Genomic DNA, 25,052 nt, shown 5'->3' on the forward strand with positions numbered 1-25,052 from the left:
AATAACCTTCTCAGGGCAACTAGAGATAAGCAATAAATATGGCCTTGCTAGTGTTGCCCACACCCAAGAACAAAAAAAAATGCTATGTGATTTTGCAGGGTAAAATTATATCTCTTGTAAACACACATAGTAAAATAACATGCTTTAAAAAAATGTATGTCAGAGAAATATTTTCTGCTAACACCGGAACCTCAGCCACATTGTTGGTAAGAACTGCACTGTATCCTATTAATGTCAGCTTGGCTCAGTTGGGAGCACTTTTGCCTCTGGGTCAGAAGATTGTGAACTCAAGTACCACTCGAGAAGCTGAGCTCATAATCTAAGGTAGCATTTCAATGCAGTATTGAAGATGCTGTCCTTTGGATGAGATGTTAAACCAAAGCATCAGTTATATTATGAGATTAACAGTGCACTGCTGCTAAAGAAAAAGTTTCAACTCAAAAAGTATGCTGCATTATCAGACATGAAACTGCAGGGAAAATATGCTGGGTCAGGTTTTACCAAGAATGTTTATTAGCTCTCCCAAATTCCTCGGGTCAGAAAATCTTGGAAAAAAAGTTTACTTTACTATTGACATGTAAAGTCATTCAAATAAACAGGAGACCCACCCAAGCACTTAGAAGTTAACATGTATCGATGTTGGGCTGTGTGTTTTCTAAAGGATTTTTGGTCAAGTTTAATGATCTTTCCATGTTCAGAAAAAAACAAATTTCACAGGTTATGCACTGACTGAACAAAAGGATATATATTAGCTAGTCAAGGGTTAGTATTCGCTGTACCCTTTAACTGGCATATGTGAAGCTTTATTAAAACAAACAGAATAAACTTATAAACTGTGAAAACATACTGAAAGACAAGCAGGCTAAATATTACATTGAAAGGTTAGATTAAGAAATCACTCAAGCTTCTTGTTAAATTCAGTTCAGGTAAAATTTCAAATTTGGCATTTTTTTTAATGATTGGTCAAACTGGTGTTAATACTGATTCCTGCATTAAATCATTGATTAAACTAATATTAATACTGAATCCTGCATTAAATCATTGATTAAACTAGTATTAATACTGAATCCTGCATTAAATCATTGATTAAACTAATATTAATACTGATTCCTGCATTAAATCATTGATTAAACTAATATTAATATTGAATCCTGCATTAAATCATTGATTAAACTAGTATTAATACTGATTCCTGCATTAAATCATTGATTAAACTAATATTAATACTGATTCCTGCATTAAATCATTGATTAAACTAATATTAATATTGAATCCTGCATTAAATCATTGATTAAACTAGTAGTAATACTGATTCCTGCATTAAATCATTGGTCAAACCTTAATCCCTGCATTCCCACCGACAGCACAGAAATGGTTCGTGTTTAAGTAACTGTTTTTGGTGAGCGTTATATCGCCTAAAACATAGCAAAAGTGAAAAACACAGTCTGTCCTCTGATTTCAGGATCATTTTGCCTTCACGTGACTTATAGTTCTTATTTATCATCCTCATCCCATTATTGATTTCAGTAAATCGGTTCTCTGGTACCAACAGTTAATAATTCTCTCAGAAAGAGGAAGGTACTCAATATTATTAAAAAATTAAAGCCAAGTAATGTGATTCAAGAGAGTTGGAGGTTGTGGACTTCACCGCATTCAATGTCAAAGATTCCACGTGCACAATGCTAAATATACGCCCCTAACCATAGATGCCGTATTCTAAGTCTTACCTGTTGCAGTCCACATGTAATAAGAGATGAGAAGCACTGACCGAGAGTGCAATCCGGTGCCACAGCCCATCAGCCAGTCGATATGGGAATACTTCGGTGCGGGGTTTACCGTCGAAACGGTAGTGATATCTTATCTCATCCCTTTGGCCGCTGCTCTCCAGTTCAAAATACCTGCGTTCAGTGCAACAAAAAATAAGGGGAAAACTATTCAACATTAAGGACAAAGATTTAGTGCAAACTGTATCAACATAAAAGCATCACAGTCACAATGTAATTATTAAAACACATATTATACTGGACTTACTCTATTAATTGACTTGTGAACAGTTCGATTGCCTTTGCAAATTCCGCATTCGGGCCTAACTTGCAACCAGGAAAATAATGACATGTCTGTTTAAGAAATTTCAGGCCAGACCCAAATGATCTTACTTTCCTCCCTCAAATAAAACCTCTTCACTAAGTGCTAATCTTCAGTTCCTATCAACCAGACCAAGCATCGAGCTTACATGAGTGTCAAGACACGACATTCTCCTTAAGAAGAAGAGTAAAACATATCCTTCAGTGTGTACTTTTTATGTAATAGTACAAGTGCATACTGTATCCACCCCAGAAATCCTTATTTACTTTTTTTGAAAGAGGGACAACTGGTGTTTTCATAATTGAAAGGACCTCTAACAGTAGATGAAGCAGATTCAAACTATTCTAGCCAGGTCACAATTGAAGATTGTCCAAGGAGAAGGAGAGCATGAGGCATGGCAGAGAGTATATTTTCATTCTGAAAGTAAGGAATGTTACAGTTAGCAGTCAGTGATTCAAATTTCTTCATCTGCTCTACCCCACATACGATTGGTGACCTATACCACAGTAGTACCACTGACCTTCCTGCTTCTTGATGAATATGTTCAATATCAGATAGTATCCTGATTACATTTCAGCACTGTCGTGTGAAATCTCCGTTATATATGAGCAGGAAGATCCAAATAAATATAAAAAACAAACTGATGCAAATCAGATTGGACTATAGTATCTCCCTCTACTGACCAATCAATTATAGCTATTTTTGTCTAGCCTGCTGCATAAAATGTACCCCACATATCGCTTTTGAATATTTATTAAAATCTAACTTTCTTCCCTTGATGGTACTTGCTCCATATCTTAGAGAATAGCTTCACCTACACTACGGAACATGGGTTAGGTGTATTTCCATATCCTGCTTCGCAAAGGAGAAGCTAGGATCTGAACGTAGATACGAAGAAAATTAAAGGTGCATTAATGGATTAAAAGAGGGGAGTAATGATAAACATTAGAGCTGTTTTCTAAATGTTCCTATCCAATCACATTATTTGCAATAGGAATATCCTCATCTATAAAATTTCATGCAAGGCATTTTAAAAGTCAAGTGTGTGTTTTACAATAGTCATTTAATAATGTTCAATTATCCTTACTAAATTCAGGCTGAGTGATAGTCATAAAGTCACACTGGTAAAAAAAATCAGTGATGCAAACAGTACTTAAATGAAAGGGATATCAAAGAGCTCCAAGTATCAGTAAAAAAATAGTGCTCGGGAAATTAATGGGGCTAAAGGCTGACAAATCCCCAGGGGCTGATAATCTACATCCCAGAGTACTAAAGGAAATAGTGGATGCATTGGTGGTCATCTTCCAAAATTCTATAGATTCTGGAACAGTTCCTACAGATTGGAGGGTGGCAAATATAACACCACTATTTAAAAAAGGAGGGAGAGGAAAAACATGGAATTACAGACCAGTTAGCCTAATATCAGTAGTGGGGAAAATGCCAGAGTCTATTATAAAGGATGTGATAACAGAACACTTGGAAGGCATTAATGGGATTGGACAAAGTAGGCATGGGTTTATGAAAGGGAAATCATGCTTAACATATCTGCTGGAGTTTTTTGAGGAAGTAACTGATAGAATAGATCGGGGAGAAACAGTGGATGTGTGAACTTGGATTTTCAGAAGGCTTTTGATAAGGTCCCACACAAGAAGTTAGTCTGCAAAATTAAAGCACATGGGATTGGAGGGAATATACTGGCATGGATTGAGAATTGGTTGACAGACAGGAAACAGAGAGTAGGAATAAACGGGTCTTTTGCCGGGTGGCAGGCAGTGACTAGTGGGGTAACGCAGGGATCAGTGCTTGGGCCCCAGCTATTCACAATATATATCAATGATTTGGATGAGGGAACTGAATGTAACATTTCCAAGTTTGCAGACGACACAAAGCTGGGGTGGAATGTAAGCTGTGAGGAGGATGCAAAGAGGCTCCAATGTGATTTAGACAAGTTGGGTGAGTGGGCAAGAACATGGCAGTTGCAGTATAAGATGGATAAATGTGAGGTTATCCACTTGGGTTGTAAAAACAGAAAGACAGATTATTATCTGAATGGTGATAGATTGGGAAAAGGGGAGGTGCAACGAGACCTGGGTGTCCTTGTATACCAGTCGCTGAAAGCGAGCATTCAGGTGCAGCAAGCGGTTAGGAAGGCGAATGGTATGTTGGCGTTCATTGCAAGAAGATTTGAGTACAGGAACAGGGGTGTCTTACTGCAGTTATACAGGGCCTTGGTGAGACCATATCTGGAGTATTGTGTGCAGTTTTGGTCTCCTTATCTGAGGAAGGATGTCCTTGCCATGGAGGGAATGCAATGAGGGTTTACCAGACTGATTCTTGGGATGGCAGGACTGACGTATGAGGAGAGATTAGGTCGACTAGGCCTATATTCACTACAGTTTAGAAGAATGAGAGGTGATCTCATCGAAACATATAAAATTCTAACAGGTCTAGACAGACTAGATGCAGGGAGGATGTTCCCAATGGCTGGAGAGTCCAGAACCAGGGGTCACAGTCTCAGGATATGGGGTGTGCCATTTAGAACCGAGATGAGGAGAAATTTCTTCACTCAGAGGGTGGTGAACCTGTGGAATTCTCTACCACAGAAGGCAGTGGAGGCCAAGTCATTAGATGTATTCAAGAAGGAGATAGATATATTTCTTAATGCTATGATCTAGCACTCACTGTCATATTCCAGAAAAATAAAACGGATACTGAAGTTTACAATGCAGTTAACAATTGCCCTCTGAACGAACTCTAGTTTGCAAGCACATACAATTAATTGCATTTGCCTATTTAGACCTCTTTCCCACAAAGACGTCTTGAACAGTGGCATTAAAGAGACAGGCCAAGCATTACAACCATCCACCAGGTTCCAGACTACCCATGAGCAGTGCCACTGGGGATCATCTAATTTTATTTTAAATGTTGTCTGCCACACAACAGCGTAATAGCTTTTTCAACTTTTTAAACTCAAATTTTGTGTCACATCAGTACCTTATTGATTCAATCTTCATCATTTATAAAACCGTGATAAATCCCAACAACACTTGAATGTGAGAAAAGCAGGTAAATACATCAATGAAAAATTAAATGAACAAAAGCAACTAATTCAGAATGTCAGTGAAATTAACCAATAAAAAGGCAAACCAATGAAACCACTGAGAATAATGTCTGAAAACCCATTCAGCCACCATTTTAGTTTCACGCTGAGAAACTGGGAACTGGGAGTAAAGTTTGCAACACAATATAAGACATACAAAAATTACAAACTTTACAAATAAATAATTACATTTACTGAAATATTGCCTCTTATACAACAACAACATCAACAACAACTTGCATTTATATAGCGCCTTTAACATAATAAAACGTACCATGGCGCTTCACAGGAGCGGTTATCAAACAAAATTTGACAACAAGCCACAAAAGAAGATATTAGGACAGGTGACCAAAAGCTTGGTCAAAGAGGTGATTTTAAGGAGGGGAAAGAGGTAGAGAGGCAGAGAGGTTTAGGGAGGGAATTCCAGAGTTCAGGGCCTAGGCAGCAGAAGGCATGGCTGCCAATGCTGGAGCGATTAAACGCGGGGATGCGCTGGAGGCCAGAACTGGAATGTCTCTAATTATGTTTTCTATTGGAAGCCAGTCCCTGTCTAAGAAGCTGGAGGTTTGAGTTAATGGGGCTGTCATCTTATCTCAAAGGAAGACCTGGCAAGGTAGCAGATTACAGCATGCACCAATCTCTGTGAGTCATATGTGGAGAAAGCCTCCAGTATCCACTAAAACCACCTTTCTTCTGAGTCTAATAGACACAGCTATATTTTACTTGAGGGGAAAACATGCAGTTAGTAAGGAGAGCATGGTTTATTTATTTTCCAGGAACCAATTAATAAACATTTACTTCAATGTCTCTTTCAAACTTCTGTCTAAATTCTTTCAATAGCAAATTGCAGCCCTCCCCATCACAGCATAACATCAAACTCACCGTGAGCAATGCCACTGGAGGTCTGCCTTTATAAGCAGATTGTCCGTGGCACTGCTCACTATAGGTTGTTTTAGAATAGGGTTGTCTAACAGAAATCGTTGACTAGCCACAGCTGTGGCTACAGCGACACCGTTTTAGCCGCACGTACTAATTTTAGTAGAAGTCACCTACATACACACAATACATGTAAATGCACTTCATGTGTGTTTTTTCCTTTAATGAACATCCATCACCATTCAGTAACCAAGGGAGTAAAGTACCCACAATGATCGAAAGACACAAACACACTCTGCTTTTCGGCTTACCATTTTACCAACAAAAGCACAAAAAGGGTAAGTACACCTCCATACACTGTGCGAATATGTGCATTGAGATCACATGACCAATGACTGTGTCTATTACTCATTTTTTATTTGCGGCACGGACTCGATGGGCCGAATGGCCTCCTTCCGTGCTGTAACCATTCTATGATTCTATGATAATCAGAAGTGCAATTCGTCACATCTGGATTCCCAATTAACCACATGTGGCTAGTGGCTAATGTATTGAACAGCACTATTTTATAAGGACAGGTGCCTTATACCATACAATACATAATTTATTACTCTTCTGCCCAATTAAGAGTTGGACTCTATACCTGTATTACTCAACTATTATATTGTCTGTTAAACCTCCTTCACCAGTGACAGAGATCTACTCAATTCAGCTGTTCCTGTTATCCTTTCCTGATCAAATGCATGGCAAAAATGACTCAGGATTTACCCAGATATCCAGCTTGCTCCAAAATGAATTTGATCTATGAAACCTGTTGTGTCACTTTGGGACTTCAATTGCGTAAACTCCTCCGTCACCAACAATCCAGGTGACCAATCCAGGTTCAATGAGGAGTGTGGAAGAGCATGCCAAGAGCAGCAGCAGGCATATCTGAAAATGAGGTGCCAACCTGGTAAAGCTACAACACAACACTACCTGCATGATAAACAGAGAAAACAGCACGCTATAGACAGAGCTGAGGAATCCTACAACTAACAGATCAGGTCAAAGCTCTGCAAACTTACCACATCCAGTTGTAAGTGGTGGTGGGCAATTAAACAACTAATGGGAGGAGGAGGATCTGTCAACGTCCCTATCTTCAGCAATGGTGGAGCCCAACACTTCAGTTCAAAAGACAAGGCTGAAGCATATAGTGCTGACGATCTGTGCACCAGAACCAGCCACGCCCCTTGCTAAGCTAAGCTACAATACCAGCATCTACCCGACATTGTGAAAATTGTCCATGTATGTCCTGTCCACAAAAAGCAGGACAAATCTAACCCAGCCCATTACCACCCCAGCCCATTACCACCCCAGCCCATTACCACCCCATCAGACTACTCCCAATCACCAGCAACGTGGTGGAAGGAGTCGTCAACAGTGCGATCGAGCAGCACTTACTCACCAAGAACCTGCTCACCGATGATTGGTTTGGGTTCTGCCAGGTCTACTCAACTCCAGACTTCATTACAGCCTTGGTCCAAATAGGGACACAAGACCTGAATTCCAGAGGTAAAGTGCGAGTGACTGTTCTTGATATCAAGGCAGCATTTGACCGAATGTGGCACCAAGGAGCCCTAGTAAACTGAAGTCAATGGGAATCAGGGGGAAAACTTTCCAGTGGCTGGAGTCGTGGTTGGCACAAAGGAAGATGGTTGTGGTTGTTGGAGGCCAATCATCTCAACTTTAGGACATTGCTGTAAGAGTTCCTCAGGGCAGCGTTCCAAGCCCAACTATCTTAAGCTGCATCATCAATGACATTTCTTTCATCATAAAATCAGAAGTGGGGCTGTTTGCTGATGAATGCAGTGTTCAGCTCCATTCACAATTCCTCAGATAATGAAACAGTCCATGCCCGCATACAGCAAGACCTGGACATGTCTGACAAATTTGCTTGAGTTCTTCGAGGATATAACGTATAGGGTGGATAAAGGGGAACCAGTGGACATAGTGTATTTAGACTTCCAGAAGGCATTCGACAAGGTGCCACATAAAAGATTATTACTTAAGATAAAAAATCACGGGATTGGGGGTAATATTCTGGCATGGGTGGAGGATTGGTTATCGAACAGGAAGCAGAGAGTTGGGATAAATGGTTCATTTTTGGACTGGCAACCAGTAACCAGTGGTGTTCCACAGGGGTCGGTGCTGGGTCCCCAACTCTTTACAATCTATATTAACGATTTGGAGGAGGGGACCGAGTGCAACATATCAAAATTTGCAGATGATACAAAGATGGGAGGGAAAGTAGAGAGTGAGGAGGACATAAAAAACCTGCAAGGGGATATAGACAGGCTGGGTGAGTGGGCGGAGATTTGGCAGATGCAATATAATATTGGAAAATGTGAGGTTATGCACTTTGGCAGGAAAAATCAGAGAGCAAGTTATTTTCTTAATGGCGAGAGACTGGAAAGTACTGCAGTACAAAGGGATCTGGGGGTCCTAGTGCAAGAAAATCTAAAAGTTGGTATGCAGGTGCAGCAGGTGATCAAGAAAGCCAACGGAATGTTGGCTTTTATTACTAGGGGGATAGAATATAAAAACAAGGAGGTATTGCTGCAGTTATATAAGGTATTGGTGAGACCGCACCTGGAATACTGCATACAGTTTTGGTCTCCATACTTAAGAAAAGACATACTTGCTCTCGAGGCAGTACAAAGAAGGTTCACTCGGTTAATCCCGGGGATGAGGGGGCGGACATATGAGGAGAGGTTGAGTCGATTGGGACTCTACTCATTGGAGTTCAGAAGAATGAGAGGCGATCTTATTGAAACATATAAGATTGTGAAGGGTCTTGATCGGGTGGATGCAGTAAGGATGTTCCCAAAGATGGGTGAAACTAGAACTAGGGGGCATAATCTTAGAATAAGGGGCTGCTCTTTCAAAACTGAGATGAGGAGAAACTTCTTCACTCAGAGGGTGGTCGGTCTGTGGAATTTGCTGCCCCAGGAAGCTGTGGAAGCTACATCATTAAATAAATTTAAAACAGAAATAGACAGTTTCCTAGAAGTAAAGGGAATTAGGGGTTATGGGGAGCGGGCAGGAAATTGGACATAAAGCTGAGTTCGGATCGGTCAATGCCCTGTGGGTGGCGGAGAGGGCCCAGGGGCTATGTGGCCGGGTCCTGCTCCGACTTCTTGTGTTCTTTAGATTTGTGGTTGGGATCAGATCAGCCATGATCTTATTGAATGGCGGAGCAGGCTCGAGGGGCCGATTGGCCTACTCCTGCTCCAATTTCTTATGTTCTTATGTTCTTATGTAACATTCAGGCTTGGGCTGGTAAGTGGCAAGTAACATTCGCACCACACAAGCGCCAGGCAATGACCATATCCAACAAGTGAGAGGCTAACCACCTCCCCATGACATTCAATGGCACTACCAACCCCGAATAACCTACCATCAACATCCTGGGGGCCGCCATTTACCAGAAACTCAGAGACTGAGTACTCCGCAGAGAGCAGCTCCCCAAAACTGCTCCACCACCTACAAGGTATAAGTCAGGAGTTTGATGGAATACTCTACATTTGCCTGGATGGGTGCAGCTCCGACAACACTCAAGAATTCAAGGCACTATCCACCACCGGCAAACCGTGGCTGCAGTGTGTACCATTTACAGGATGCACAGCAGCAACTCGCCAAGGCTTCGTCGGCAGCACCTCTCGAACCCAGAAGGACAAGGGCAGTAGGTGCATGGGACCACCATCATCTCCAAGTTTCCCTTCAAGTCACACAGCATCCTGACTTGGACATATATCACCGTTCCTTCATTGTCATTGGGTCGAAATCCTGAAACTCCCTACCTAACAGAATTGTAGGCGTTCCTTCACCACATGGACTGTGGTGTTTCCAGAGGAAGGCCCACCACCACCCTCTCAAAGGCAACTAAGGATGGGCATTAAATGCCGCCCTTGCCAGCGACGCCCACATCCCAGAGAGTGATGACAGATAGAATGACCATCTTAAATTGTACCTTTTTGAGAATTTGTTCCAATTTCTTGGGTACAAAAGGAACACTGGAAAAGAATACAATTTCAAAAAAGTAAGATCTCTTCTCTTCTCCCAAAGGCATCACAACAATTTAGCAGCACATCAGGCCTTCTAACCGTGTTTAAATTACAATCCAAGTTGATATGGCTCCCTTAATAGGGTCAAAGCTGGGATGCCTCGAAACTGGGGGATTTGGCTCCATCCTAATGCTACTGTTTCCCAAGTACAGCATTTGTTGTTATATGTTATCACTTTTAAAAGATGAGAACACTAGATGAGCTTGCCGTAGGATTACACCCTATCGGTGCACTGGAATATACATCCAATGATCACTGGTCCAAGTCATGGCAGTGCCCACTCACAGCTGTAAGTCATTGTGAAGAGCAAATATTAGCTAAGAAGAATTGGTCATTCCATGCAGGAACACCAGGATAAATTTTTGTCTTCACTACATGAGTGAAATTCTGAGAGTGTTCGCCTGCAAGTTATAGAAACCAACCAATTTTCAGTCCATTTAAATCAATGGAAGATTTACCCCGCCAAGTACTGAACTTGGCCCAGGGCATAATCCACAGAAGTTTTGACTGTAAAAAGGAGTTCAAAATGTCCTCCAACCATGAGAAAGTTTTATTTTTATATGTATGGCAAGGCAAGGATGTCTCTGTTCGAATTCCTAAGATCTTTCAATCCAGAGGATCTCCTCACTACTTCATACTGAAAAGATATTCATTGGACAGTAGCTTATCGGGAAGTGGCTCTCTGTGATCTCGGAGGCATGTTGAATTGCTCGAAAGGATGAGGAACCAAAGAGCTTATTCTGCATCCTGGTCAGAAGCAGACTTAACCAAGGAAGTCTAGATTCTAGATGCACATCGTGTTCTTTTCATTAGATCAATTATTACTTTCCATTTCTTGACAAATTGTTATCTGGCATTTCTACCTCTGATAAAGAGTAAAGGTTTTGGGGCCTTTCTTTTATTCCTGTTTCCTCAGCTGGAAGTGATGACAAGATTTGCACAATGCAATGTCAAGGTTGGCAAGAAGGCATAACCCTTCCAAGTGTCTGAAATTGTACATATGTTAATCATAATTGGATGACAATTTATCAATATAATTAAAAACCTTCTATTTGGCATGCATCCAAAGAGCAGAAAGTTTAAGCAGGCTAAGATTAAATATCAAATTCAATAAAAACGACCTGTGCTAAAAAAAATCACAATCTTTTTAGAAAACTTTTTTATTCTAAAAAGCTACCAGCAACTATCACAAAATCAACCAATTAAATTCCTTTATTTCCCCCCCCGAACTTCTTTCAGTAGTACTATTGGTTCCTTTCCATTCTATAACATGCCCTAACATTGACATTTATCACAGAATAGGATGTAAAAAATAACAATTCTGCAAATAAAAATATGAATTTACCTACTCCATGTTACAAATACATTCAAATAATCAAGATACATGTTTCTTAGGGCAGTAGATGACAATATACAAAAAACGCTGTTATGAGACATTAATTCAATAGACCCAGGTGAAGGAAAATTAGACTATGAATGTTTTGGGTATTCTGATATTGTTCAAGTAGATATTCTACCCTCCTCACCTCCCTGGACATGGGTCATCAACAGTTCTGAATAGATTTCTTGGTACAATTTTCATGGGAGCAAATTTGCCAGTCAGTGTTCAAACAGGTTTGGAAATGTTTCAGGAACATTTGAGATTATCTTTTGTGAAGGTAAACACTAAAATGCTCCCTTGAAATTTATATTTTTGCAATGCCACAATTGACACAAGAGCCACACTGCTTTTTATTAGAAAGGCCTCCACAACCTCAAGTGGCAAACCACCAAAAACCTGCAACTGCTCCTGTTTATAATACAAGCATCAGCTAAATGAACCTAGCCACTTGGGTGAGCCTCACTGACAGCCTCTGAGCCCAACTTCATACTTTCCCAGGTCTAGCCAAGCCATGCACCTTATCACTCCTTGTTGCTAGACAACAGGAAAACAAACCTGCTCCATCATTTTTGCAGTTGGGTCTTGCACCCCATTTCAACTCCCCACCCAGCCCAATCCCCAGACTTGTACCTCATTCCCTGCCTGATTGCTGTGGTCCCTAATCCCATGGTCCTTCCGTGCCTGGCTGCTTTATTTTCTTGCCTGAATTACCTGCGGGCAATGCCATCGGAGATCTACTTGGAATTTCATATTTAGTGAACTTTTGTGTAATCAATAGGCTGAATGCTACTTCCACAGAATGAAACTCTCTTCTACTTTGGATGCCCAGAAGTCATTGAATGTGATGCACTGTGAGATATTTCTGTGAGACATTATAAGGTGCTTCATAAAAGCAAACCTTTCTTTCTTTTTCCAATATCACTGTCAACTTTCAGGATTTCTGACTATGCCTCCACAGAAGGATCTTGGTATAATTCATGTTAAAAATGCTGTTAAGTTCATTGTACCTCCTAAGGGGTTAAATTCACCAAACAGCAGATCTGGGAAATATCGGTTAAGATTCAGACGAAGCATCTGAACCAGAACACTTTAGAAAATAGAAGTTAGTTTTGAGGGTACAATGAACATTCACAGCGTTTACCATTGGAATGACCTGTTCATTTGAGCTTAGCATGAAGTTTCCGCCAAGAATCCACTCTAGAGGGGAAGATAGCCAGTTTTATTGTCAGGCCTACTGGCGTATCCCTGAAGGGGGAAGTTGACAGGAAGACAATCCTCCCACTTCCTACATACACAGGCAGAAAAAAAGACAAGGGCGCTAAACTGGGCCATGTACCGCTCATTGTTTCTGTGCTGCACGGCCTCTCCAACATCCAAGATGGCGTCTTGGCTGCACATGCACGTTCCCAGCGTGATGTGCGCCAGACACCAGCTTGGTATAGAAGTTAGCGCAGGCGCAAATACCAAACGCCGGAAGCATGTAAAGTAAGGAGAAAATGAATACAATCAGTGTGCATGAGACTTAACGCTCAACTCAATGCACAGTCTTAACCCCGACCATCTGAATGTTTCTTATGATGACTGGAGGGCCCCCACAAATGCTATTTAAAGGGGCCATGCAAGATTTACAGGTTAATGGCTGGATTATTGCTTCTGGCTGCTGAGACATTTGTAACTGTTTTTGGAGGTCTCCTATACTTGAATTCTAGGAGGTGGGGATATAGCCTACCGTTTAGAGCCAAGAGCGAAGTTTGGAAATGCTTCTACACGCAAAGGATGGGAGTAAGTTTGGAATGCTCTTCTGCAAATGGCAGTTGATGCAAGCTCAATTGTCAATTCTAAATCTGAGATTGATAGATTTCTGTGAACCAAGAGTATTTAGGGATATGGGGCTAAGGAGGCTATATGGAGTTAGGTCACAGGTCCACCATGATCTCATTGAATGGCAGAACAGGCTCGAGGGGCTAAATGCCACTGTCACTTGCTGCCTCCTGATATGCGCCAACTTCTCCTGCAAGAAAGCGAGACGTGTGTCTGGGTGATGTGCCTGTCATGGTTGAATAGCTGCCAGCATGTGTGGCCCGTGAGTTGTAGGTGGGCGGCTTGCAACATTGGTAATGTGTAAGGGTGGGAGGAAGCATCTGATTGGAAGAGTTGAGTACTGATGGAAAGAGTTTGTGGTATGTGGGGGATGGGGGGTGTAGTGCATAGCGCAGTTCATTGGAGACACCATTTGACAGTAGACCTCACTCAAGTTGGCCACTCATATCAAAGCATCGAACTTCTTCCTGCACTGCATCCATGTTCATGATGCTGTGCGTCTGGCATTGACTTCGTCCCCCGCTGCCTCCCATGGCCTTTTGGGTATATGTCTGGAGGACCTCTTGCCCCCCTCCCACCTCCCTGGGGATATAGGATATCCCTCCTTCTGTCCACCTCTTGCACAAGGCCTCCAGTGCATCAGCAGAGAACCTTGGTGCACACACTCTCACAGGCCTGGTATAAACTCAGATTGGCAGATTGGTGAGGTCTGGCATGCAGACTGAAGGATGTGGGATTTAGTAGTGAGCAACCTTTATTCAATGTTTTAACTCATCAGTTTGTAAACATAGGGATGTGAGCTGCATCTGTGATTTGCATGTGCTATGTCTGATCTCTGTTCAGACTCCATGCAGAAGCGGACAGTTATTTTCAGCAAATAACAGGTACCAGCTACCTTTAAGAGATTTTTAATAGACAGCCTGCCTTTAAGAAATTGGAGCTCCCTCTGCTGGTGGAAAGACTGAATTGCATTGAATCCTCATTCAACACTGATTTGGAACGCTGCTTGCAGGTAATTCCTCAGGCCTGACGAAAGTCTCGTCCTGCCTGTGCAGGGGGCATTGGGTATTGGGTAATAGCGCATCGCGCTACCCCCACCCAATAATAGGCCCTATCCAATTTTCCAATGAAGACTCATATAATGTCAATCAGTCCAATTAGGTCTGGAAAGGGAACCTGGCCTCACAAGGGAAAACGCATTCCTCTCAAGCCCAGACCTGGTCAGAACCAGGAAAAGTTAAACCCACTGACAGGGATAGTGTGGTGCATTTTCATTACTTTTCTGGTTCATGAGAAGGGATCTGAAGTTAAGTGGATTAAGGTGAGATTTAATTATCACTATTACTTTGTACATTCACTTGCTTTCTAGGAGACAAAGTAACTGAAACAACTTGCATTGAGCCTTGTCTCATTAAAGTGCTTTCAGTCCGCCAACTGAAAGATTGGAGCAGTGCACACGAGGGCATTTATGAAAGATGTCCAGTTCAAATCACAAGAGGTTCCATTGTTATGCCTCTAATTCACACAATTGCATAACTAGATATTGGACAGTTCGGGCATAATCTTGAACATAAGACGTAAGGGATGCTTACAGGAGTGACCAGCACCAATGAACCCGAGAATATCGGAGGCGACCTTCAAATTTAGAATCTAGAACAAACATCAATACCCTTAGTTCAGGTAAAGCAGAACCAGCTGTAAAACAAAATTCTCCGTGCTCTGCCCCACTGGCATACCTTAACCCTAACCTCTTCTACTGCACCAGTGAGAATTTTTTAAAAATCGACAGCAACCATCCTTATTGCCTGTCTAAATAAGATCATTGATTATTGCTATGTCTAAATTTGAGTCGCTGTAGGCCCTGGGTCATTAGGCAAGAAATTATCTCTCACCACTCATTTTCTATTTACATGGTGCTGAGGTATCCTCTGTTAATCATCCTTCCAAAAAGACCATCATGGTTTCTCCAAAACCCAGACAAAAACCTGTAATATCTCCTCAGGAGGGTGAACCCTTCTTTCCTCCTCCTCCTCCTCTTCCTGCTCAGTAAATAAGGTTGAAACCTAAAGTTGAGTCTTCGGACAGTAGTGGTCACTCACAGATTGTTCATTCTCTGATCACCTCTTAGTGCCATGCCAGTATTATCCTACTTGCCAGGTCTTTTCTTAAAAAAAGAGGTAAATATGGCCACTTCTTTAAAAGAAAATAAGTGAGATACTTTAGCTTGGATATTAGCTCAACAAAAGAAATGTACTGGGTATGAGGTTAAGGAATTTGACTAACTGCATTCAGAATTTGGGCAAACTGTGGTAATGGAAACTTCAGAATACATTTTCCAAGGTTGGCTATTCGATTTAAACATTCGGATCCCTATCGCAGCGTTAACCAAAATAATAAAAATCAATTTGCACAATTCTGTAAATAAATACCATTAATTCTGAACAACTGCTGAGTATAATTAGTCTCTGTAGCAGAGCCTTCACTCCTAAGTGAAAAGGAGATGGGCATTCAAAAAAAATGCTGTGGGCTCGCAAAACGGTCACATGGCATGTCAGTCTTGTTCATGTGACCATACCCCACTAATCACATTGACTTCAAGAATTATTTTTGTGACTGGAACTAAAGGGCTGCCACAGTGATAGCTACAGTCAAGCTATCTGTGCATGTACCGTGTAACACTGAACCAGTATAATTGCCAATCCCTTGTCCCCATAATGCACAGCAGCAAGCTTCAGAACTTAAGATTTCCCTGCACTTTGCAATATGCAAACAAACTACCATCATCACACCATGGCTGTCTTACAACTGACTGCCCTTTTCATAAAATTAGCCTGGACATGTGTCCCAATTGTCACCCTTCAAATCCAGCCCTGAAAATGCTCACTAGAAACCAGGTTAATACAATTAAAACCTTACAGTCAGGAGAAAGTGCCAGCATTTTGTGTTTGATTGCCCCAGTGCTCGCTGACCTACATTGGCTCCCGCTCTGGCAAATCCTCAAATTTAAAATTCTCATCCTTGTTTTCAAATCCCTCCATGGCCTCACCCCTCCCTATCTCTGTTTCTTCCTCCAGCCCTACAACCCTCAGAGATCTCTGCGCTCCTCTAATTCTGACCTCTTGCATGTCGCCAATTTTCATCGCTCCACCATAGGCGGCTGTGCCTTCAGCTGCCTAGGTCTGGAATTAACTCCCTAAACCTCTCAACCTCCCTCTCCTCCTTTAAGACACTCCTTAAAACCTATCTCTTTGACCAAGCTTTTGGTCACCTGTCCTAATATCTCCTTATGTGGCTCGGTGTCAAATTTTGTTTGATAATCACTCCTGTGAAGCGCCTTGGGACGTTTTACCATATTAAAGGCATTATATAAATACAGGTTGTTGCGTTGTTGTTGATTTTAAACCAGAACTCCAGGGGTGAAGGGGGCAGTGAAATAACTCAATGTGCCATTTCATCTCTCCCCACACAGTTATTAGCCAACTAGAAAGTAATGGCCAAACACATGTTAGCTTGCCTTCTCTTTCCATCACAATTTCTTTTACTACCAACACTTCCAGTCCCAATCACATAAATCTCTATCTTCATTAAGTTTCTTTTTCAGCCCGGAAAGGTTCCAAATGGTATAAAATCTAGGGACAAGGTTTGCCGATCAATTTGCTTGACCTCAGCAGCTTCTACACACCCTTGTGAAATCTGGCAGATATTTTATTTAATTATGTCTTCCCTCCTGTTCTGTTGCTATTTGTCTGCCAAACTCTAATTGGACTCTTTTCTGACTGAGTACTATATACAGAGCCTCTGCTTCTCTCCAGGTGAAAAAAGATAGAAACTTGTTGTCAGACATTTTACAAACTCTTTCATCTCAGTGAGTTTGTGACATTTTGTTTTAGGTACAGCCATGTGCCAAATAAGGACAAAACTAACTTAATTCAGTCTCATTTGTGACTAAAACAGTTGCTGGCGGATGTGGGGGGGTGGCAGGGGTGGAGGTGGAGGAGGGCAGGAAGGAAAAAGAACTCTTTTACCTGATCCCAGAAGGGCAAACTGGGTGGTTTCTGGACTGAAATCTTTTGAAAGAGCAAACATCCCAGTGATTTTTCCCAGCTGGAAGATGCGCAAATCTAGAAAGATTCTACACACACAAAGGGTGCCATTTTAACATAACCCGCCCAGCAGAAAACTGACGGGATTAGATCGGCTGCCCGTTTTATACCCCATCTGATTTTCCTTTTGGGCAGGGTGTAAAAACAGGCAGTCGATCCGATCCTGTCAGTGTCCCACCAAGTGAGTGAGGTTAAAATCCGCCCCTTCAAAAATAAGTGTCTTCTTAGTAACACAATCAAAATCCATGGTATTAAGAGCACAACAGTACCTGGTAGTATGTAGTTTCAATCCCAACAATTCATAAATAACACGTTTCACATTTCTCAGTTAATACACTAGTTGAGCAATATATTCTGAGGAACAAAGCACCACACTTGCATCTAAAGCCCTGTTAAAGGCGAGGGCAGACTCAAATCAGAAGTTTATAATGATAAACTCTATGTATATGCATCGAAAGTACAAACTCTGGATTGGACTGAATAATCACATCTGTTGGAAATGATTTGTTGCTTCAGTGCATCCAGACTTGGTCCCTTGGAAATGCATAGTTGTGTGACCTACAAGTAATTCTAGACAGGCATGTAGTCAGGTAATGGGGGACGCCACTGTGGCGCAACCAGGCTTGTTACGTAAAAGAGGACCGAATTTTAATCTAAATTGAAGAAGAATCAAGCTTGACTACTTTCTGAAAATGGAGATGATTTCAAATATTCTGGAACGGCCAGATCTTTGACATGTCTCTGACTGCACCCTGATCTGCCGGTAGCTATGATTCAGGCCTGTGTATCCACACCAAAGTCCCAACAGTCAAACTCCCAGGACGTATGTCTCAAGTGCAGTAAGCACTGCATGAAACTAAGAGTCAGTCACACATGAGAGGCCATTTTATTAATCCATCAAATAGTCAATGATACCATCAGAGCAGAGTTTGACTAACTTGCCTCAGTATATTACTATCCATAACCACCTACCAGGCTTCAGATGTCCACAGTCAATTCTCCCAGCCTTCCTTAAAAAGTTCTGATTTTCATGTATGAATTGTAAAACTTTCTTTCTGTCAATTTGCTATACCAGGATAAATATTCTGCAATGTTCACACCTACCTTGTTACTAACAAATAATGACAAGTAATTATCTGTCATTCATCACTTGGCATCAGTCAGTGTTTACAACACAATCCATAGTCCTTCAAGTCTGGACGCAACCACTCATCCACTGTAGGCACTTCCATATTGATAGAACACAATCAATGGCAGATGTATAGTACTCCCACCACTGACTGTGCACTCCAAAAGAAATGACCTAACATCAGTGACCCTTATGGCACTGGGGACTCACATTTTCCTGGGATCTCTGAGCAGAGATCAGTAGCACAGGAAACAAGTGCTTCCCCTCCCCATTCATTGGCCCTCCAGTCACTGGTAGTGCACTGGTGCATATAAAAAGAGGAAAGCAGCACCAGGAGGTCAAGCTGCTCTCCCAGTGCCCAGGCAGAAATGTGTGCCTTGTACACCTGATGCTTCTACAATCTACATCGCAAATCAGTGACGTCCGTGTGCCAACCCCCGGAATTTGCATCGCTAAGATCAGCTACCTTATCCAGATAGCAGAATAAAAATATGGTTCTATTTTTGTCAGCCGTGGCTCAGTGGTAGTACTCTAACCTCCGATTGTGGGTTCAAGTCTGACTCCAGAGGCTTGAGCAGAAAATCTAGGCTGATACTCCAGTGCCACTACTGAGGGAGTGCTGCACTGTCAGAGGTGCTGTCCTTTGGATGAGACATTTGCCCTCTCAGGTGGACATAAAAGATTCCATGGCACTATTTTGAAGAAAAGCATAGGGAATTCTCCCCGGTGTCCTGGCCAATATTTATCTCTCAACCAACATCATTAAAACAGATTATCTGGTCATTATCACATTGCTGTTCGTGGGGCCTTGCTGCACGTAAATTGGCTGCCGTATTTCCTACGTTACAACAGTGACCACACTTCAAAAGTACTAAGTTCTAAAGCGATTTGGGATGCCCCGAGATTACGAAAGGCGCTATATGAATGCAAGTCTTACTTCTTCTTTCTTTCTATGATTTTGCCATCTGGATAAGGGGACCACACTTCAGCACTATAACTGCGGATGTCACTATTCAGCAACCTGAAACATTGAATATACATGCACCCTATGGAGCAGGTGATTCTGCTAGGTCATCCATCAGCAGGAAATTAACAGACTGAAAATGAAAAAGAAAGCACCCCTCAACGCTACAGATATATAAACAATCATTAAAGAAAATAGACGGGAGCAATTTCAGTGGCAATCTGGTCTCAGGACTTAGATGGGAATGATGAATGGCTGGAGCTATACTCGTGCAGTTTATGGCAGCGTCTGCAACCTCCATTGGATTACTACCTTGCAATCCTCCCAAAGGCACCCCGTTATTCTGTAAATCCATACACATTGTTAAATAAAATATAAAACCAATCCAGTGAGTTATGGATGTATCAAAAGGCTTACCTTGTTAAAGCCAGGGCTAACAAATTACTTGGGTGCTTAAACCGTGGAAAAGTTTCCAACAACCCATTTCAGCCCAAATTTAAACCCCATGTGAAGAAACTCGCACGGTGTTAACCAATTGGTTGCAGGCTTGCTTGTATAAAATTCTTACTCGTTCATTCACCGGGCGCGCTGCACATTACTCTACCTGAGATCAGACTCATGAATGGACAAGATGACCCCAGAGGTTAAACTCTTTTGTTGGACCGTGGCTACAATTGTGAACTCGCTTTTATTTCTAAGCAGTTGAATCACTTTCTCGGCCATGTGTGGAGCCGCCTGTATTTGTCTCTCCACATCTGAGGAAAACAAGCACAATCAGTCACGACAGAAGCCATAAGACACAATCTTCCAAATACCATTCCCCTGACATCCCCCACTGCTGATCTCCTCAGAAGTCACTGAGTAATGTTCACTCTCTGTTTATTTTACCATCTCAATTTGGGAAGCATCAATATGTGCCTTCGTTAGACAACAGCACATTTGTGGAAATATTGTGCGCAGCTCAGCGGCCTCGAGTTAGAATATTAAACCGCAAAAACTTTTGCATAAATCTATAAAGCAGGTGCACAGAATGAGATGAATCGATGAATCGGCTCTCGTGGTGAAATTCAGGCCATCATAGAATACATGATGGAGGAATATTTATATCTTTCATTAATATTGTCAGGAAGTTTGGACTTTCATTTCATGTGTTGCTGTCACGTCAAGGCCAGTAAGTGTATTTTTCACAAATAGTTCCGCGTCAAATCTGATTCCTACCCTGCCCATGCCAGGGACCAGTCGTTTCCATTTTGAAATCAAGAATTCCTTAGGCAAACTTTGTAATTGGGTTTAGTTTGAACTGTTTTATGCAACTTACATTCACTTGCTTAAAGATGACATGCCAGATTCTCATCCATGTCAGGATGGAGGGATGACTGTGAAATTCAGACCCATCGACTGTTTACTGTGTCATCAATACAAGCTGATGAATGAGAAAAGGAACTAAATCCTTTGAAGAGTAGATGTCCTTTGCAGTGTATTGCCAATTACATTTTAGATATTCAGCACCTGCGATCAGCATTGTCACAAGAGGGTTTTCTCAGTTGTTCTCTCATGCTTGCATGGCTCACTTTGACGTGAAATCAACACAGAGAGTAAAGACCAAGTGTTCAACTGGAAGATGGCCTTCACATCTGTTCAATCACACTTAATGTCTACTGCTAATAATAACTCCAATCTAGATTATTGAAAATCTGTTCTGATAAATTAAAGAGAGGATTTATCTTTTAGTCTTCAAACGTATTGTATTAATATAAGCCTACTGGGTGAATATTATAATTAGCTGAAGGGCGATGAGTTCCTAGTGTCTTGTCCTCACACCCTGGGGAAGTGCAATCAATGCAAATGACCGAGTGCATCGGGTTCAAAGGGCATCCATGTTCTCCTTGCACTGTATAAATCGAGGCCCTCCCAACTGAGTGAGGCCACTGCACTGTTGGAACATTTCCAGCCTGTTTAAAACAGTCCCGTGCATTCATGAGTTTAAACGTCGCACACACATATCTCAGATCGTGAGAACGTCAGTCTAATGTACTTAATTAAAATCCTACAAATGTCAGAAGGTAACGAAAGAAAACCCAAAGACTGCAGCTATGGCTAATTATTGTAATGGGAAGACCTTAAAATGCCACCAAAGGCTTTCCTGAGTGGAGGTTCCATCACAAATCTTGGGAGTTAATGCAATTACACGCCTCGTTTTGTATTGGGTTTATCATTTATTTACATGAACAAAATATTCCGAATGATCATAGCACGTAATAATAGCTACCTGCTTTCCCCTAGACCCATAGCACAACATGAACCGGAGTTAAGCAGCCAATCAAAGTCAAATCAGCTCTTGTACCTGTCCATGATGCGGTATTTTGGACAAGAATTGGACCTTGAATTAAACTGGGTCCAATCTGCCAGGCGGGAAATGTAAAATCTACACAGTTTCTGTGCAATGTGCTTTTGACATGGGCTGGCCTATGTTACACATATGAAATGTCAAAAGTTATGGTATAGAGCGATCCATAAATAATGACAGAATGTCAATGTTATCAGATCCACTGTAAATTCGAAAAGAGCAAGAAAACTGTATAAGCAAACAGAAAGTTGGTCACACTTCCACGTGCTGTTGACAGGGCAGAACATTCCCAGTTAAACAATCAAATCGTTAATAATCACACGGCCAAAGAATAAGACGGAAAGGTTCAACAGCCTCAGCAACTTTCTTATCGTTTAGTTAAGTTCGCAATAACTCTTTAAATCACACACACATTGTAATTCTTTACTCTTTCACACAATGGTGATTTTTTTTAACTCTCTGCTTTTTGCTCGCTTCAGCGGAACATCACAAAAGTCATGAATAAAATATGACGACTTTGATAGCATTCATTACAGAGGTTTCGTCCGTGACCACCGACGTGCTTTGGAAGCTAATGGCCCCACTCCCCCTTTGTTTCTGAGATGTTTGTGTGTGTGTGTTTTTGTCTGAATATCCGTGCCACATGTATCCCTTTTGTTGCTTAACCTTCCGCTAGAACAGCAAACTAGCTAGAAGAGGTTTATTTGTACTGACTGAGGAGAGAGAGACCGGCTGTATGGGATGGTGGTGATAACACTAAGGAAGTGAAGGAAAATGATTGATTTCGTTGTCCCATTTACCTTGAAACAAATATGCTTTGCTGTTATTATATAATCCCGGTACCTGAGCAACTCCCGTAGTTGTATTATCAAGGTCCAGTTCTGTGATGACATCAATTTGCAAGTCAGGGTCCATTCCAAACCCTAAGACTACAGAAACAAAACAGTCTTAACAAAACGGCTGCAGCATTCTCCGCGCTACAAAGAGTAAAGATTAAATAAAGCGAAATATTTTTTCAGCTATTAATAAAGTCCAATTTTCCAACAGTATCAGTTTGTAAGTGTACCCGCTGAAAATACTAAGTATGCACAACTAATGTAAATAGTCCAATTTCTAGCTTTATTCCTTAAACTGCACTACCCCGCGAATCACTCGTTCCTTTTATCAATGAATAGTTGTTGCAGCTTTCAAAACAATTAAACGATAAGTTAGCGGGAAGTTTAATATAAACTCGATTTGAATGCACCTGGTATAGTTTTGCAATCCTAATACTTTCCAATTACATAGAATGTACAGCACGGCAACAGGCCATTTGATCCAACTGATCTGTGCCGGTGTTTATGCTCCACACGAGCCTCCTCCCTCCCTACTTCATCTAACCCTATCAGCATGTCCTTCTATTCCTTTCTATCTCACCAGTTTATCTAGATTCCTCTTAAATGCATCTATGCTATTCGCCTCAACTACTCCTTGTGGTAGCGAGTTCCATATTCTAACCACTCTCTGGGTAAAGAAGTTCCCTATTTGATTTATTAGTGACTATCTTATATTTATGGCCCATGGTTTTGGATTCCCCACAAGTGGAAACATCATCTCTACCTTCACCTTATCAAATCTTTTCATAATCTTAAAGACCTCCATCGGGTCACTCCTCAAAATAAAAATCGAAAATCTTGTCCTGTTCAACCTCCAGCAGAAAGTGTGACGACAAACGGTTAAAGCTGTCACATATAGCGGCGCTCCACTGTATATAACCCAGCCTGCTCGTCACACGCTGTGTTATCAGTTATCTGACATTGGGAGTGCGGTGTTCACGTTCCACACTATCTTTTGCCCCATTTATGAATTCGATACTTATATTTTACTGAAGGATTGCATCGTGTGCCGCTTGCATATGTTAATGAATGAACCGTACCCTTATATCCTTTAAAAATGAATGTTCCCGCAGTAGATTCGCAAACCGAGATGCTGCAAATTTACACGAAGTTGATTTTTTTTAAGTTATTAAAATCGACCTACGACTCAACTCGTTTCAAATCTTAACACGAGGAAAACTGACCTCGACTCCAATCAACGTTAAATCCCAACATTATAAATAGTTCCTCAACTTTAATTTTACTTAACAATAGAACCGCTGACGGGCTGAATTAAATTCATATTTTCGCAATGACTAGCGTATAGTGCAATGGAAGCACTGTGTTCTGACAGCATTTGAGCACACGGTGGTATCTCTCAATCCGCACGGCTAAATTAATAGATGAAATAATAAGGGTCCAGATGGAGAAAAGAAAAGCGTGAGCTTTGTATTTATAACAAGTCTCCAGTCGGATTGTTATTAGAGCTTGTTTTCAAACATACTCAAGGAATCAAGTCAAGCACCATTAAGCTTGCAAGTAACTGACCCGTGCAGTGCAAGTCGTACAAGCAAAATAATTTAATTCTACCAAGAGAAAAAAATAAATTCGCCCTTTGGTTTAAAATAATTGTAACGGCGCACTGTAACAAGCTCCTTTAGAAACCCATAAAATCTCAAAAGGGAGATTGTGCATTAATGCGCGTGTTCCATCGCCTCTTTCACTGTCCCAAAGCCACAAGGCGGTACCTTGAAAACTGCAACTTGAAAAAAAATCAGCTATCTCTTTAAACTGTACTGGATCCACCAAGTCAGTGCATCCCCCCCCCCTTATTTTTGTATTCTATGCAATAGAATAATTATCACCTTACCTGGTTTTGCGGAGATCATGAAAGCTAAAATCACCGGAATTATATCCATTTGCTTCTGCGGCATTTTTTTGTTTTAAAAATAAATTTCTCTCGGCAGCGCGACCTTATTTACTTTGTTTAATAACGTGCACAAACTTGGCAATCCGGCTCAGGCTGTTGTGACTTGTGTGCTTCACTCGCGTTGGATCTTTCTCCCAGGAGCAGTCCACCCTCGATGGGAAAATAAGGAGGGGTTTGTCGAAGGTTTGATTCATACACAATTTTTTCAAAAAATGTAACCCTGCAGGCGTGTGTGAAATGTTCAACGCGCGGACGATTGGAGATCAACGTGTAATTTAGCGTCGAGTATTTTTTTTTGCGGACCCTGGATTTTTGTCATTTCGCGATATAACGTCGCCTCTGGATTTGCCGGGCACCCC

General features: G+C 41.4%; 1 protein-coding gene across 5 annotated transcripts in view; it reads right to left on the reverse strand.

The window, feature by feature from the left end:
- The window catches only part of LOC137328029 (protein kinase C-binding protein NELL1-like), a 617,180-nt gene extending 592,380 nt beyond the window's left edge, over nucleotides 1–24,800 (reverse strand). For 4 of the 5 annotated variants that reach the window (XM_067994100.1, XM_067994101.1, XM_067994103.1 and 1 more), the window contains exons 1-4: nucleotides 24,634–24,800; nucleotides 22,710–22,838; nucleotides 20,167–20,317; nucleotides 1,728–1,898 (exon numbers count right to left, since the gene is read on the reverse strand). In XM_067994100.1, coding sequence (XP_067850201.1) covers nucleotides 1,728–1,898; nucleotides 20,167–20,317; nucleotides 22,710–22,838; nucleotides 24,634–24,697 — 515 coding nt within the window. In that variant the 5' untranslated portion in view covers nucleotides 24,698–24,800. Of the gene's footprint in view, nucleotides 1–1,727; nucleotides 1,899–20,166; nucleotides 20,318–22,709; nucleotides 22,839–24,633 lie in introns of those variants that run through there. The other variant, XM_067994104.1, reaches the window with a different exon arrangement.
- Nucleotides 24,801–25,052: the final 252 nt, after the last annotated feature.

This window comes from Heptranchias perlo, chromosome 12 (assembly GCF_035084215.1).
Source record: "Heptranchias perlo isolate sHepPer1 chromosome 12, sHepPer1.hap1, whole genome shotgun sequence".
In the NCBI taxonomy this organism is placed as follows: domain Eukaryota; kingdom Metazoa; phylum Chordata; class Chondrichthyes; order Hexanchiformes; family Hexanchidae; genus Heptranchias; species Heptranchias perlo.